The 17,227-nt window shown below is 36.5% G+C and overlaps 1 protein-coding gene across 2 annotated transcripts in view; it reads right to left on the bottom strand.

The window, feature by feature from the left end:
* Nucleotides 1–17,227, bottom strand: part of LOC150084570 (ubiquitin ligase substrate adapter ZNRD2-like) — a 114,263-nt gene that overhangs the window by 61,294 nt on the left and 35,742 nt on the right. For both annotated transcript variants that reach the window (XM_090375332.1, XM_090375331.1), the window contains exon 2: nt 12,325–12,483. In XM_090375332.1, coding sequence (XP_090231458.1) covers nt 12,325–12,480 — 156 coding nt within the window. In that variant the 5' untranslated portion in view covers nt 12,481–12,483. The remainder of the gene's footprint in view (nt 1–12,324; nt 12,484–17,227) is intronic.

Genomic DNA, 17,227 nt, shown 5'->3' with positions numbered 1-17,227 from the left:
ATATCCTTTTGCTTCCTTTACTGCTGCACTGCACTGCACGTTTTGCAGCATTATAATATAATATATTATAATATTAAATTAACAACTGTAGAAATAGTGGGAACATAAAAATAACCAGGATATGGCAATTGCACCAAAGTGCACAAACCAGCAGGAAAGAATGAAAAAGTAAATATAAATCTATAATATATAAGTTACACAGGCAGCCAAAAGCAAAATATGGCCAAAATACAGTAACCTGTAAAATAAAATTACATCAAAAATAAGTTAATGGAAGCTGCCATCAGACAGGAGTAGGCTAATTTCACTAAGGTTCAAAAAGGGGAAATAAAGCAAATATGCAATAAATCTGATAACAGCTAAAGTAAAATTTGATACATGATCAGGCATTTCATCAGGGGACTACACCTGACCATGCATCAAAGGACTGCGTTTCTATACCTGCCCAAAGCTATGTAATAGAAGAAAATTTTTGAAAAAAGAGCAATATAATAAAGTTAATGAAAAAATGATATGACTCTTACAGAGATTAGACAGGGTAGTCCCAACACCGTGTATAAATGAAAATTACAATAAATTAGTATAAATGAGGTACAAAATTTAGTAGATTTAGTAAATGAGGTATAAAATTTAGTATAAATGAGGTATAAAATTTAGTAGATACATAAATACCGATGAAATAAAAGCATACTGGAAATAAAAGAAAGTTCTTTAATGATACAACTAATCATAACGATAACCAAAACAGTAAAATGCAGTATCTATAATGAAAAATTACACTTAAAATTTACTAGATACATAAATGCTGACACAATGTATAAATGAAAATTACGATAAATTTTTTCCATATTCTTTAATTTTCCATCTAAAATTTAATATAGATTGCATAAATTGTTTTTGATATTGAATTATAGAGGTCACTGGTAATCTATCATTCTTAGCTCTCTTTGATGTTGGTTTAGTAGTATAAATTATAATGCTTGGATTTGTCGCTGTCTGGTTGTTACCGCTTTGATCATAGTTATTATTATGACTATGATCAAAGTTTGTGTTTTTCACACTGTCATTCTGAGCATTGCTTTTATATCTTAGGAATGCTTTTAGCAGCAGCATAAGCCTCAGGCTTCCATGCACCATATGGCTAATAATAATATAAAAAGGGCTGTTACATGCAGTAAAAAATGCATGCTGTATTTGTGTGTGTGTGTGTGTGTGTGTGTGTGTGTGTGTGTGTGTGTGTGTGTGTGTGTGTGTGTGTGTGTGTGTGTGTGTGTGTGAATTAAAAACTTGTAACGATTTAAGAACAGCTGAAACTGTCATTATTAGATATTAGATAAGATATTATTATTATTAGCCATATGGTGCAAGGAAGCCTGAGGCTCATGCTGCACCAGCCAAACAAAAATTCCCAAGTTACCCTGAGAGAGAGAGAGAAAAGCAGAAAGGAATCATCAAGAAAGAGAAGAATGATGATATCCAGCTCAGGATCCTGGGTTTGCCAAGCCCATACTCACCAGATGTGAGCCTCTGAGGTAACTGAATGTATGAGACTTAGGTAGGTAGGTGGTTAAAAGTAGTAAAACATATATAACTAAAATTTGTACAGTCCATTTAAATACGTCTAACAGATAAAAGAATGTCACAGGACTCAGACATAGGATGGGTCATCAGTTTCCAGCAGAAAGGAAAGTCAGATACTTTGTTCTATGCAGAGCTAAGCAAGATCATCCTTCTTACAATTCCTGTACGGACTAGACTGCCATTTTTTTGTTTTTTGATTGCAGGCTTTATCTCATGTCATTTATTTGTTGTCTGTCCATTCCATGACCCTTACCATTGTGTAATGTTAATTACACAATGGTAAGGGTAGTCTGCCTGTAGTCTTCCAAGCAAAGATTATTTGTACACTGGCAGGCAAAAATTATTCATAGGGTTTTCTGATTTTGCTTCAGTCAAATCATTTCCCCTAATCCCAATGTTTAAGGATCCAGTAGAAATGAACATGAAATTTACGTTCTCAGATAGAATACAATCTCAGATACAAAACAGGCCTGCACAAATAGTATGTCTCATTACCGATACAGCTTGTAATACACACAAAGAACAAGTGTGTGTGTGTGTGTGTGTGTGTGTGTGTGTGTGTGTGTGTGTGTGTGTGTGTGTTCTTTTCATATTCATACACAGGTAGCCCTCAATTTACGTCGGGGTTAGGTACCTGGGGGGGGGGGACAGGCACAAATAGAACCCTTTATATAATGGAGTCAATCGGAAATCACAGGGTTAGGTTCCGGGCACCAAAAATTTTACCTACCACTTTGCATCGATTGTTTTATTTTATTAGCAGTCTTCATACTTGTAGTAATAGTCGATGGAGGCATTTTTTGTTTGTTTTGTTATTTGGTTTTTAGGAGCATTAGCAACTAAGGCCATATTGCTCCGAGAATATGCGATGGTCATTCCCTGACCTTTCCGCATCCTCTGTAGTTGGTGGTGACGGGCTCAAACCCTGGTCTAATCAAGAAGCATGTGCTACGCACTGCAGCTCCTTCCCACCTGGCTACGGAGGTGTCTCGATGGAGGCATATTCATAGCCCTACACACATTAGGGCCCCTTTCATCAGATTCTATCCTCCATATATTGCACTAGGATTCAATTAACTACTTTTACCAGACATGGCATGTCTTTATTCTATTAAATTAAAAACTTTATAACACGATTTATTAATAGGACAATTAATAAAAAAATCGTAATAAATTTTTTCAACACATGTAAATAGCGTAAACAACAACCAACTGAATGCTTCACCGCATGGATCTTTGCTACCCGCATCCAAGAGTGGTTACTTTGAGGGCGGGAATCTTTCTCGTCTCTGATACGAATGTGCTAATTGCTGATTGGCTCAGATTGTCCTAAATCACATGAACAGTGCATGATACATAGCACAGTATGATGCCGATAAATTTTGTCTGACAATTTTAAACTTTCAATTTATAAAAAAAAAATTGCAAAAAAAAAGAAATAAAAATGGCATTGTGGTTAGTGATCAGCACTATTGCAAATCGGCACAAATCGGACCAGCGCAAAACAAGGGCTATGTATATATACACAAAAATTATTAAATTCAATAGATATAGCTTAAAATGGAGGTGAATAACCGTAACTACAAAGGACCCTATCAGTCTCTATATATAGCGAAGTCAAACAAAATCCAATAATTCTATTTACAAAATCTAAAATACCAAAATACAGAAAAATGCTAAATTTTAACAGTTATTATTGAATTAGACTTGCATCGAAAGGCACGTCATCATGGGGCTAGCGCCTCTCAATATATGCCATCAATAACAACATAAGCTATCTGTTTCTGCTAGTTTATATGCCAACCTAACCATATTATGATATACTGAATATAGTATAAATAATAGCATTAAGTTTAAATAAGGTCATATTATAAGTTACCTGAAATTACGTTATATGAAAATTAACAGCAGTCTGGCAAAAATAACTGCTAGCCCTACAGATAGCCAAAAACTTAAACATTATTAAAATATATACACAGGTGTTTTTGTTTCTTAAGCAAAATGCACAGATGAAAAGCAAAGCAAAGTCATAGACCAAAAATTAGGCAAAAGGAATAGGCTACAAGGATAGAAATAGCACCTCAATCTCCCTCGAATTGTTCTAATAGATTTTGAGCATAAGAGTTTGATAGTATATAGATAAAAGCAAAGGCAAAGGCAGCAAACTACTGCAGAAAATTACCGGGGATGTAAAGCCCCATCCCTTAGTAAGGTTCCTGATAATTCATTGTGTAAAGAAGCGTGTACAAATATAATTAAAATTTAAAGCATTATATTTAGAATTAAGGTTAAAATTAAAAGACATAATAATTGATATTGCCCGTATCAAGCACCACAAAACCATCTTAAAGAACAAAGCAATTTTTACCAATGCATCAGCGCTTGTGCTTACAAAAAATGTGGATAGACCCAAGCTGCTGCAGGAAATGAAAGAAATTTCAAAGCGCTCCCTCTACTGTCAAATTAGTTTACGGATCACGTATCCTCCAATTAAAAAATTGTTGTGGACAATAGCGACCTTTGAACCAAAATCAAATGCCAAAAAAAAAAAAAGAGAGAGAAAAAAAAAAGCTACATAACCCAGACATGAAATGAAAGATAAGCAACAGAAACCAATAGTGAAAAAAAAAAAAACTTAAACCGAAATTAATTCTAAATAGCGATACAAAATATAAAATTTTTAAAAAAAAATTAATTCCTTCACATAGAACAACTATAGGTACAACTTTTTCAGAGTGTAAGACACAGATCAACAGTTCTATGGGAAGTGCCTAATATGTACTTATACACATAAGCTAAAAAGGAAGACATCTCATTAGTATTTCCACAACTTTCTAACCACTATATGAGGGCTAATATTTTCATGCCATAATTTCATAGCAATAAAAACAGCTCTACATAGATGCTTAAATATAGATTTAAGAGGGAAACCATTTTTTCCAAGCTTATTAATAAATTCTTTAAGTGAAACTAAAATATTTGAGACTATTGCATATTCCAATTAATCTTAATCCTTGCATTAAATTATATTACTATGAATTCTATGGGAGATGTTTGAATGCCAATGTGTGAGGTTAACTGTCTCAAATTTAAAATCTCTACATTTGTTGTATACTTTCGTTTCTACTTTCTCATTAGTAATTTCCAAATCTATATCTAGAAATGTGGCTACCAACATACTCTGTTTATTTGTACACTCAAGCTCCAATTCCGTAGGATAAAAAATACCATTTCTTGTAAAAAATTTTACATACCGTATATCCCCATGTATAAGACGCACCTTAATTTTGGGGCCTGAAATTTAAAAAAAAAATGTATTACATAAAGTTTAAAATTGTCATGAACATAGAAGATGCTGTTTACAGTTGGAGGAAGCTGTCCCGTGATGGAATTCACTTTTATGGCAAAAAGTATAACACTAAGATTGATCCCTGGGAACTCCATCTTGGCAAAAACACCAATATAGGATGGATCTTATATGAAGTTGAGACGATCAATGGCTTTTTACAACTGTCTTTCAATGACCTTTGTGTTGCATGAAACGTCATAAACAGAGAGCTCTGATTACAGTTGGAGGAAGGTGTTGGGCAATGGAATTCACTTTGATGGCACAAATATAACATTTAACACAACCATGGGGACTCCCTCGCCTGGCTAAAGAGCCAAAAAAAAAAAAAAAAGGGTATATCCTACACAAAACTGTGATTGTGTAGGATCACAAGTTTGATAAAAAGATAAAAAAATTTTAATAAAAACAGGGAGGTAACCTAAGGCCAAGGCTATAAAGGTATATTAAAATACCAAATCTCCAAGTTGTTGGTTAGTTGTTATATTGTTTTATGGCACAAGGGCTACTAAGGCCAAGATGTACATATTTGCTGTACTACAAGGTTTTCATTACAGTAAAGTTAAAATCTGTTCAAAAAATTGTAGCTGCTTCAAGAATAAATAATTTTGGCAGATTTGCCTTGCCTCCTATAAGATGATTTAATGTCAGCATTTCCCGTATATGAGAAAGTGATTTAAAAATTGTGTTTCAAACATGATAATGGCTAAAGTCTAGAAGAATATGTTTTATGGTAAGGAATGACAGTACATACGGTGGCAGATCTTCCCTAACAAGCAGATAAAAGTCTCAGATGAGTGTGCTCTATTGGGGCTCTAGCAGGGATAATTCTGCAGAATAGACATTGCACACTACCAGAAGAGGCACAGAAACAGAAAAGACTAGGGGGAAACTGCTACTGCTGCGCCTACCTGCTTCTGGGCCATCAGTATGTATCAGGTAACATTCAGGATTTGCAGTTCAGTTGCATATGCAGTATGGACTTTCCTGATGAGATCTTCTGCTTGTTCTTTTCCCCACTGCTGAAATAAGAAATCACAATATGGTATATACCCTGACCATTAAAGGTCACATGCATTTGTTACTTGAAAAACATTCATTTGTAAATTCCAGCATTGTATTAAATTTTGTAGCCTAATTCCAATTGGTTTGTTTTCATTGGGTTTATTGCTAAAAAGGATGGTCCACTTTGGCTCAAAAATATATAACCAAATGACCAAAAATATATAACCAAACAAGAGACTATTTTTACCTCACAGCTGAGTAACAACATTTTCCTCCGAAGATGGAGAGAAGGTTCACGTGCCTCTACATATAAATTGTGAACAGGAGATGTTCTGAACACTCCTACAGCAATCATTAGAACACTGTGGGTGGGGTAGCTGTAATGATTAATATCTCTCATTAAGTCTCCTGTTAACGAACACAGACTATGCTTAGAAAAAATTTATCTCACAAGCCTTGCACAGTCTTTCCTGGGCTTAGTTGATTGACAAGGTTCTCCACATGTGCTCCCTTCTATTGTGTCTGGGCAGAATTGCAGACACTAAATTTCAACTTTTTCTTAACACTGCTCTGTATTTGTTAATTATATTCTCAGATCTTCTATTCTTAATGGCTGTTTTTTTTTTTTTTGGTAGTTGTTGGCACATCTGCTTCTGTGGCCATAGTACACCTCCCAAAGTTTTTGCAGTACTTTGATCCAAGCCCAAGGCGGGATTCGAACCCGCGACCTTTGGGTTGCCAGGCAGGCACCTTACCCACCTGGCTAGCCCAGTCGGCTATTCTTAATGGCAGTAGAACCAACAGTACAATATCATGTTTTATGTTCTTAAAAGATGATAGCTGCTCTAGCATCAACTTGAGTCCCTGGCAGACATACCTCGATCATATTCCACCTGTCCTTTTTGCACAAAATGTTTCCCATTTTCCTGACAATTGAGTTACCAACTAAAGCTGCTTCCTGCGAGACCAGAGGACAACATTGTGTTATCTGATGCTGGGGCATGAGCTACTCAAGCATTGGGGGGGGGGGGGGGGGTAGAGTTGTGTTTTTTAGGAGCATTAGCAACTAAGGCCATATTGCTCCAGGATATGCGGTGGTCATTCCTTAACCTTTCCGCATCCTCCGTATTTGGTGGTGACGGGCTCGAACCCCGGTCTAATCAAGAAGCGTGTGCTACGCACTGCTGCCCCTTCCCACCTGGCTACGGAGGCGCCGGGGGGGGGGGGGTGGTTGGGTGCTTGATGGGTCCCTCTCTTTTAATCCTTTGATCCTATTCTTCAAGCACTAACATAATCCATCACAATGCCAAATCTGCACTTAATCTCCTCATGCTCTTTGCAATAAAAACATGCATAAAGGCATCTCCTGTGGCAGTATCATGTCCTGCTAAAGGTGGCTTTGCAAGGAGGGAACATCTCATCACACTCTTTGCAATGAAAACATGCACAAAGGCATCTATGACAATATCATGTCCTGCTAAAGGTGGCTTCGTAAGGAGGGCACAAGCAACACACATAATATAAACCTAATTTGTAGAACTGCTCTCAGAAGTTCTCCCCTGAACCAAAGCATTTCCACTACTTTGAGCCCTTTGCTTTGCTGCTTTAGTCTGCGGCATGATTTTAGTCTAAATTTAATTTACAAGCAACTTGCAAAACTAATAGATCAAAAAGAATAACGCTACAATAATCCCACTTATTTGACAGCAGTATGAACTACCAATTACGTTAACTCATCTACAGACAAATTCAATGGAAAAGTTTGGTGAAACTCAAGTAGCTTTTGACATTTTTAAGGCTTTTGTTCATGTTTGTCACAAAGGTCTTCTACACAAGCTCCCATCTTATGAACTGCCAACTGTTTTTTGCAATTGAATGTCTACAAATTTCCTTCCCCCGTCTATTCACTATGAGTGATAGTAGATGTCTCTGTCTTCCAAATTCTCCATTAGTTCTTTTTTCCACTCTTTTCCTCTTGTATATTAATGATCTATCACTGGAAATCCTATCAATTGTTTTTCTTGATAGTACATTCTACCTTCCAGTTTGAGAAACCTTTCTCTGCACATATGGCCTCAACCTCTCAAATATCCACCACCAATTCCTTAAATTCAAATCTCCAGATTTCTCTCCTATTGGGTGAAGAAAACATAGCTAACTTCAGAACCCCACTTAGCGGTTGATTCAACCATGGCTCATCTCAGTTGTCCGAATTATATGCTCTATGATTCCTTTTGCTTCAAAGATGATACTTGTGCATATGTCCATTTGTATTCCATCAGAGACTTAGTAATTTGGAATCTCCTCTTTTCGATCTTCTCTGGCTTCAAATCTCTTGTCCACATTCTGTCAAATTCATCTGTTGCCTTTATTGTTCTCCTAACTCCATTAATCACTTGGAACTCTTTGGCTTCCACTCTTTGAAACCAGACTTTCTTTCATTAAAATCACCAACTTTCCTCGGTGATTTTAATGTTCATAACTCCAGATGGCTTGTTCATTTACCTAACAGAATACTTGACAATCCTAAACACGCAGCCAACACGCTTGATCTTTTTTCTCACAAACAACCATTCTAAGTACACAGTCAAGGTGAGTGGTCCTCTAGGCACCTCAGATCACAACTTGGTGATGTTCTCCTGTCCAATAGAGCTTTCTCTTGTGGGCATTCTCAACCTTGTATTGTTTGGCATTACAAGAATGCAAAATGGGATGATCTGCAAGATTTCTTTTCTTCTTTTCCTTGGTCAGATTACTGTTTCAAATCTTTTGATGCCAATGTTTGCTCAGATTGTGGCAGTGAAATTATCCTTGAAGGGATGGAATCCTTTATTTCACACTCTACCTTAAAATCTTGTCCTTGATCTAAATCTTGGTTTTCCAATAAATGTGCTAAAGCTGTTCAAGATAAGAATGTTGCATATTGCAAGTGGCTTGTTTCAAAATCTCCAGGTTCATTTTCTGCCTACACCAAAGCCCACAACAATTGTAAAGCAATTATTATCATTCCAAACTAGATTTCAAACATGCTAAGAGTACAAAACTTACTCCTTGTCAAAATGTTAGCCAAGTATTCTGATCTCTTACCAAAGCTATTGGCTACAACTTTTGCACATCTCTGTTCTTACCACTGTAAAAACCAGATGGTTCTATTGAAATTTCAGCCAAAGATAAAGCTAACCTGCTAGCATCCTATTTTTCTTCCAACTTGTGTATTGATGATCTTAGTAAACCACCTCCCACCATTCCCAGTACACTCCATTCAATGCCTCCTGTGGCCTTCCATCAAAAGGATGTCAAAAGGATTTTGATAAATCTTGATACTAAGAAAGCTCTGGGTCCTGATAGTATTTCTCTACTTATTCTCAAAAATGCTGAACTTACTCCTGTTCTGTGTTGCCTTTTTTCACTATCTTATTCCAAAAGTGTTTTTCCTTCTGCTCAGAAATTTGTTCACATCCAGCCAATTCCAAAAAAGGGTGACAAATCCCTCCCATCCAATTATCGTCCCATTGCGCTTACTTCTACTCTTTCTAAATTAATGGAGAAATCCATTAACTGCCAACTCTAAAACTATCTAGAACCCTTCCATCTGATCAATGATCGCCAGTATGGATTCTGTTAGTGTCGATCTATTGGTGATATTCTGGCTTATGTTACCCATCTATGGACTAATTCAACGGAAAAGTTTTGTGAAACTCAAGCAGTTGCTGTTGACATCTCAAAGGCTTTCGATCGTGTTTGGCATAAAGGTCTTCGAAACAAGCTTGCATCTTATGGTTTGCCAACTGTTTTTTGTAATTGGTTATCCAGTTTTCTCTCTGACCACTCACTGAGAGTGATAGTAGATGGCTCTCTGTCTTCTAACTTCTCCACTAATGCTAGTGTTCTCCAGGGTTCAGTCTCTCTCCCACTCTTTTCCTCTTGTATATTAATGCCCTTCTTCCATTGATTGGAAATTCTATCCACAGTTTTGCTGATGATAGCACATTGCATTTCATGTACCATTTCCAGAAACCTTGCCCTGCACAAGCAGCTTCAACTTCTCGAATAGCCACTACCAATTCCTTAAAAGCTAATCTCTTGGTAATTCTCTAGTGGGGAAAAGATAACTCAGTTGATTTCAATCCTTCTAAAACTCAGACCTGTCTTACATCTTGCAAAAAGGATTTTTCTGCTCCTATGCTCATCTATGACACTCCGATTTCTAGGCAAGATTATGTATCTTTATTGGGGATTACCCTGACTTCTAATCTCTCCAGGCATAAACACATAACAAATATTGCTTCCTCTGCATCGAAAAAACTGGGTACGCTCTTTCACTCTCAATGTTGCTTTTCTTCCAAACAGCTGTTCACTCTGTACAAATGGCAAATCTGCCTACCATGGAATATTGTTCCCACATCTGGGGCGGTGTCCCCAAAATCTCTCTCAGGTTTCTAGATTCCATTGAAAAGAGGACAGTTAGGTTAATTAATGAGTGATCTCCAAGCTATATCTCACAGATGTTCTGTTTCTGCTGCATGCCTTTTCTATAGATGGACTTCCATGGGCACTGTTCTTCTGAATTGGCTTCTATAATTGCCACTCTCTCTTACAAAGCAGTGTGAACAAGTGCCAGAATCCAACATCCTTTTACAAACTCACAGAACCAACTTTTCTTCTTCCTCATTTATTTATTTATTCAACTTTCTGGAACAACCTTCTTTCATATGTATTTCCTGAAAATTACAATCTGCAGAAGTTCAAGTCTAATGTCAACAAATAGCTTCTTTCATCTTCTCAACCTCCAAACCATGCATGGTACTAAGTACTATAGGTTCTAATACCTCTTGTGTTTGGGAGTTTCATTAAATATATATATATATATATATTAAAATCTGTTTTTAATAAGCTCATACTTATGGAAAAAGTTGCAGCTGCTCAATGGCTTTTTTTTTTTTTTTTTTTTTTTTAAATCAGAGTCTGATCTGAAGCTGCACAACTGAAAACTGGTTATGAAAATTGGTTCCGCTCTCTTTGCTCATATTCAGTACAGTATTTCAATAAAAAGGTCCAATTCTGAAGATATAACATATATCAGTTTAAGTTGTCTTTTCATAAAAAATATATAAATTAGCAATGATTAAAATGCAGTGCTACTGAAAGAAGAACTTAATATGAAGTGTATAATAAAAAATACAAAAAACTGCAGCCATTATCAACCCACTGCAGGATGGAAGCCTCCTCAACAATTCATGTTTTGAGAGAAATGAACCATAATCTACCACACTGGTCCAGTGCGGGTTGGCAGATTGACCGTATTTAGCAATCAGGGGTTTGAACCCCGGTCTACTCAAGAAGCGTGTGCTACTGAACTCCCGCTCCTGTATACCCATATCTTTTCAGCAAATTTCAGCCTGATGATTTTTCTTGCTGCTTCTGTGATAGAGGCATAGTTACACTACGACAGAAGAGTTGCTATGGCAATGCTATCTAGGTCAATGGAGCCTTAGTGTTACTATTTAGTTATTTAAGCTGCTTGTATTACACAGTAAATCTATTTAAAAAATGAATACACACTAGTAAAACAAGAATGTATGGACTCTGCATGATGACATATTTACAAAGCAGTCCACATAACACAAAAATTTGGCAAAATACAGTAGTATTAGTAGTGGCAAATGATGCAAGAAAGCAGGCTTATATAATATCAGTAAAAAAAAAAAAAAAAAAAACCACCTCATCTTACCATCCCTTCTAATAAAATACTCAAATAATAAGAGTAGAAAGAGTAATTAAACTGAATAGTAGAAAGGGTAACTGCACACACAAGTCTTTTGCAGTTGGGTACACTGAAATGCAGAATAGTCATTTCAGGAGGTCATAAATTGGAATGAGAAATTCTTCATAACTGGGTGAGAAGAAAAGGATCCCCAAAAACCTGTTTATTGCACAAGGGCAGCTGTTGCCAAATTGTGCCTTTCGTGAGTTAGTCATGTCACTGTTATATTCAGCCAGAGACTGGGTGTGGTAGTAGGAGCTTGGGTCAACAAAGAATAAACCTCACAATAAGCCATGTCAATAAATTGTTTTCTACCATTGATGCATCTAAGTTCCCAGCAAGAAGCTGGAAGCGTAAAAAAAATTCCTTGTGATCATTCTCAGCTTCCAAGGCTGTGTTGAGATTCAATTATAGCATGGCCGATGAGATGGTGAAAGGTTTAACCACACTCAAGCCAACTCAGGAGATGGCTGAATATGGTTGCTGGGCAGTAAAACAGCTGACACTCTAGTTTATCCAGAACCAAAAAAGAAAATATCTGCACAAAGACTAGCAAATTAGTGAGCATTATTTTTAATTTACAAAGTAATTTTATTAATAGTAGAATATAACAAAGTAATTTACCAACCTCACAAGTAGCACACACTGAATTTAACATTCGATAGCCTTTCAGTAAATATCCTCCAATCAAACTTGATATTTTATCTGATCTTTCATGCCTAGCCTGGATAACTTTCATTTCTGCTTCACTAGGAGGTTCCCAAAACTCGGTATCTGCTGCCATTTTCTAAAAAAAAAGGAAGACATTTTATTTCCCTGATTTTTATATGTACATAAAATTGGGGAAAAATGGATTTTTTATAACTTTTTTCTTACACTAAATAAAATCTATTTGTTTTATATAAAATAGCATAAATCATAAAAAATATGACTGCTCATTTCCTGCTAATACTTTCCCCCAATCTTCCTGAGGTGTACTTAAAATAGTTGAGCATGAGTTTATTAACATTTCACAAACAAAACTCCTTACTGATGGTACAGCAGGTTTGCCAGTTGTCACTCATTTGGATGATGATGATGTTCTGATGCTTAACATGTTCATCTGAAGTTGACCCATGTATGGAGGGGTCTTTAATTCACTTGGATGAAATTTCAACTGATTTTATGAATTTTGTGATTTGCCACAGAAGAAAAACCAGATTTTTTGTCAAGCAACTTTTGCCAGAGGGTAATTAATTCTGCCATAGTGAGAAAAGAAGTCCAAAAATGTCTCTGCTTTCCCTAAACTTGATTAACTCAATCTCATAAATTTTTTAAGTTAATGCATTAAGGCCAGAGGCCAAGCCAGCAGTGAATGTTAATGGCACATTGGCAAACTAGGCCATGATACAGCAAGTCCAAGTTGAAGACTCTAAAAAGGCAATGGTGACCTAAAAACAGATCACCATATAATAAAATACACGAACAAAAGCAGTAAACATTCATAAAAATACAACTAAGTAAAAATGTGTATACCTACATATAATAAAAATCAAAATTATACACAGTGAAATATACAGTTTTTAGAAATTTAAACACATCCAAAATATTATCATGGTCAGCAGGGCCGAATTTTAATATTTGTAGACCCTAGGCACTTTTATTCTGAAAAGTGGAGTAAAATATTTCTTATAATAAATTATACCATATTAACACACTGACTGCAAATTACATCTTTTGATGTAATGCAAGTATGAGCAGTTGATCAGTGCATGCATATATGAAATGTTTAAACGTGTGTGACTGTTGTCTCATGCTTATCTTGTTAAACTGACTTGTTTTGTAGAGAATTAAGCATGCATTCTCCTGTTCAAAACAGTTGTGCTCACAAATATGTACATGTGAGTTATAGGTAAAGAAGGCGGTACTAAATAGTGGAATAAGTTTGTGGTGTGACATTTTAAGAAAACAGTGTGAATTTTAAAAGAAAACTTGAGCTGTATTTAACAAGAAAACTTGAGCTGAATAATTTTTATTGTGTTAACTGTGTTTGACATGATTTAAAATGTCTCACGAATCTGGTTATGAAAAAAGAAAAAGCTTTGGGTAAAATGAAAAATTCAATGCTGAAATATATAAATATTCCTACAAGAATACCGGACAATCCTAATCATACAGCCAATACGCTTGATCTTTTTCTCACAAACAACCCTTCTAAGTACAAGGTCGAAGTGAGAGGTCCTTTAGGCACTTCAGATCACAACTTGGTGATTGTCTCTTCTCCAATGGAACCTTTATCTCTTGGCTATTCCCAACCTCGTATTGTTTGGCATTACAAGAATGCAAAATGGGATGACCTGCGGGACATCTTTTCTTCTTTTCCTTGGTCTAATTACTGTTTCAAAACTTCTGATGTCAACGTTTGCTCAGATCGTGTCAGTGAAATTATTCTTGCAGGAATGGAATCCTTTATCCCACACTCCACTTTAAAATCTCGTCCTTTATCTAAACCTTGGTTTTCCAATAAATGTGCTAAGGCTGTCCAAGAGAAGAATGTTGCATATCGTAATTGGCTTGTTTCTAATTCTTCAGTTTCATTTTCTGCCTACACCAAAGCTCGCAACAATTGTAAAGCAGTTATTAATCAGTCCAAACTAGAGTTTGAACAGGCTAAGAGTAGAAAACTTGCTTCTTGCCCTAATGGTAGCCGAGCATTCTGGTCTCTTGCCAAAGCTATTGGCCGCAACTTTTGCCCATCTCTGCTCCCACCTCTGTCCAAACCAGATGGTTCTGTTGTCACTTCAGCCAAGGATAAAGCTGACCTGCTAGCATCCCATTTTTCTTCCAGCTCATGTATTAATGATCTTGGTAAAACACCTCCCACCATTCCTAACACGCTCCATTCAATGCCTCCTGTGGTCTTCCGTCAAAAGGATATCAGAAGGATTTTGATGAATCTTGATGCTAAGAAAGCTCCAGGTCCTGATGGTATTTCTCCACTTGTTCTCAAAACCTGTGCTCCTGAACTTACTCCTATTCTTTGCCGCCTTTTTTCACTTTCTTATTCCAAAGGTATTTTTCCTTCTGCTTGGAAATTTGCTCATATCCAGCCAGTTCCTAAAAAGGGTGACAAATCCCTCCCATCCAATTATCGTCCCATTGCAATTACTTCTACTCTTTCTAAAGTAATGGAGAAATCAATTAACCGCCAACTCTTAAACTACCTAGAAACCTTCCATCTGATCAACGATCGCCAGTATGGATTCCATCAGTGTCGATCCACTGGTGATATTCTGGCTTATGTTACCCATTTATGGACTAATTCAATGGAAAGGTTCGGTGAAACACAAGTAGTTGCTCTTGACATCTCAAAGGCTTTCGATCGTGTTTGGCATAAAGGTCTTCTAAACAAGCTTCCATCTTATGGTTTGCCAACTGTTTTTAGTAATTGGTTATCCAGTTTTCTCTCTGATCGCTCACTGAGGGTGATGGTAGATGGCTCTCTGTCTTCTAACTTCTCCACTAATGCCGGTGTCCCCCAAGGTTCAGTTCTTTCCCCCACTCTTTTCCTCTTGTATATCAATGACCTTCTTCCATTGACTGGAAATCCTATCCATAGTTTTGCCGATGATAGCACATTGCATTCAACTTTCCATTTTGAGAAACCTTGTCCTGCTCAACCAGCTTCAAGTTCTCAAAAATCTGCTGCCAATTCCTTAAATGCCGATCTTCAGGTAATTCTCCAGTGGGGCAAAGACAACTTAGTTGATTTCAACCCTTCTAAAACCCAGTCTTGTCTTATATCTCGCAAAAAGGATTCTTCTGCTCCTATGCTTATCATTAGTGACACTCCGATTTCTAGGCAAAATGATATATCTCTTTTGGGGATTACCCTGACTTCTAATCTCTCTTGGCACAAGCACATTACAAATATTGCTTCTTCTGCATCTAAAAAACTTGGTTTTCTCTTTCGCTCTCGGCGTTACTTTTCTTCCAAACAGCTGCTCACTCTGTATAAATCGCAAATCCGCCCTGCCATGGAATATTGTTCCCACATCTGGGGTGGTGCCCCCAAAACCTCTCTCAGGCTTCTTGATTCCATTCAGAAGAGGGCAGTTAGGTTAATTAATGATTCATCTCTAACAGAGTCTCTCCACTCGCTTTCTCATAGACGTACTGTTTCTGCTGCATGCCTCTTCTACAGATACTTCCATGGGCACTGTTCTTCTGAATTGGCTTCTATAATTCCCGCTCTCTCTTTCAAAACAGTCCGAACACGTGCCGCCACCAGCCAACATCCATTTACTGTCCAACTTCAAACCCACAGAACCAACTTTTCATCTTCCTCATTTATTCATTCAACTGCCGTTTTCTGGAACAACCTTCCTTCATATGTATTTCCTGAAAATTACAATCTACAGAAGTTCAAGTCCAATGTCAACAAATATCTTCTTTCGTCTTCTCAACCTCCAACCCAAGCACGGTACTAAGTACTATAGGTTCTAATACCTCTCGTGTTTGGGGTTCTCATAAAAAAAAAAAAAAAAAAAATTCCAAACCACTCCTGAAATAAGCCTACTTTTTCTCAATCTGAAGATGTCAGTGATGGTATTCATAGGCCTACCTCTAGATCTACCAATGAAGAAACAAATAAAGGCCAAATTGATATAGAATTAGAATCAGACCAGGTAGATTCCATAGTGTTGACATCGACAACTGATGTAATTGCAAATAAGTATAAATCAGAGCCTGTGAATGACATAAGTACCCAAAAAACATCTGTTACTGTTTCACTATAAGATTTCAGTACTGATCCAACTAAATGGAAAATAAACAGTGATCTCATTCATCATGTTGCCCAAAATGTGGCATCTCAGAATTTAGAGTGCAATTTGAAATCAATGTCTAAAAAATTTGGCGAAAAAGTAAGATATGCAAGAAAAGAACTGTTTTATAGGAAAATGAGAAATGATGAGGTCATTAAAAGAGACCGGCTAATATTCTCAGAACAATACACTTTTCCAGTAGAGAATAATATTCTCTACTGGAAAAGTGTATTGTTATGTGTATGTTATTTAATGATGGACTTAATAAGTATGTAATCAATTTCAAAATGGATTCAACAACTGGAAAAATGTACATGCAAGGATCACAATGCATGAAAAATCAAGAACATTTCGCTTCTATATCTATGTTGCAGGTCCAAAAGTCTACCTGGATTGACACAAAATTGCAAATCAAGAAGGAAAAAGCAACTAAATACTGGACTGAAGTTTTAAGAAGAGTAGTTGTAGTAGTATAGCTTTTCGTGGTGATAATGAGTAACATAATAATCCTAACAATTGCAACCTCCTCGGGTGTGTTGATCTTCTATCTGAGTTTGATTCTTTTCTAAAAGAGCATATAAGAAAATATGGTAATCCAGGAAGTGGAAATTTTTCGTACCTGTCTTCAACCAGACATGAAAAATTCATTAGGGTCAAAAGTGTTGGCACACATCACATCCGAAATTAAAGAAACCAAATATTACAGCATCAGTATAGATTCAACTC

This window comes from Mastigoproctus giganteus, chromosome 6, assembly GCF_048544385.1.
Source record: "Mastigoproctus giganteus isolate SK-2022 chromosome 6, ASM4854438v1, whole genome shotgun sequence".
NCBI lineage: Eukaryota > Metazoa > Arthropoda > Arachnida > Uropygi > Thelyphonidae > Mastigoproctus > Mastigoproctus giganteus.
This window is presented reverse-complemented; position numbering and strand designations above follow the sequence as displayed.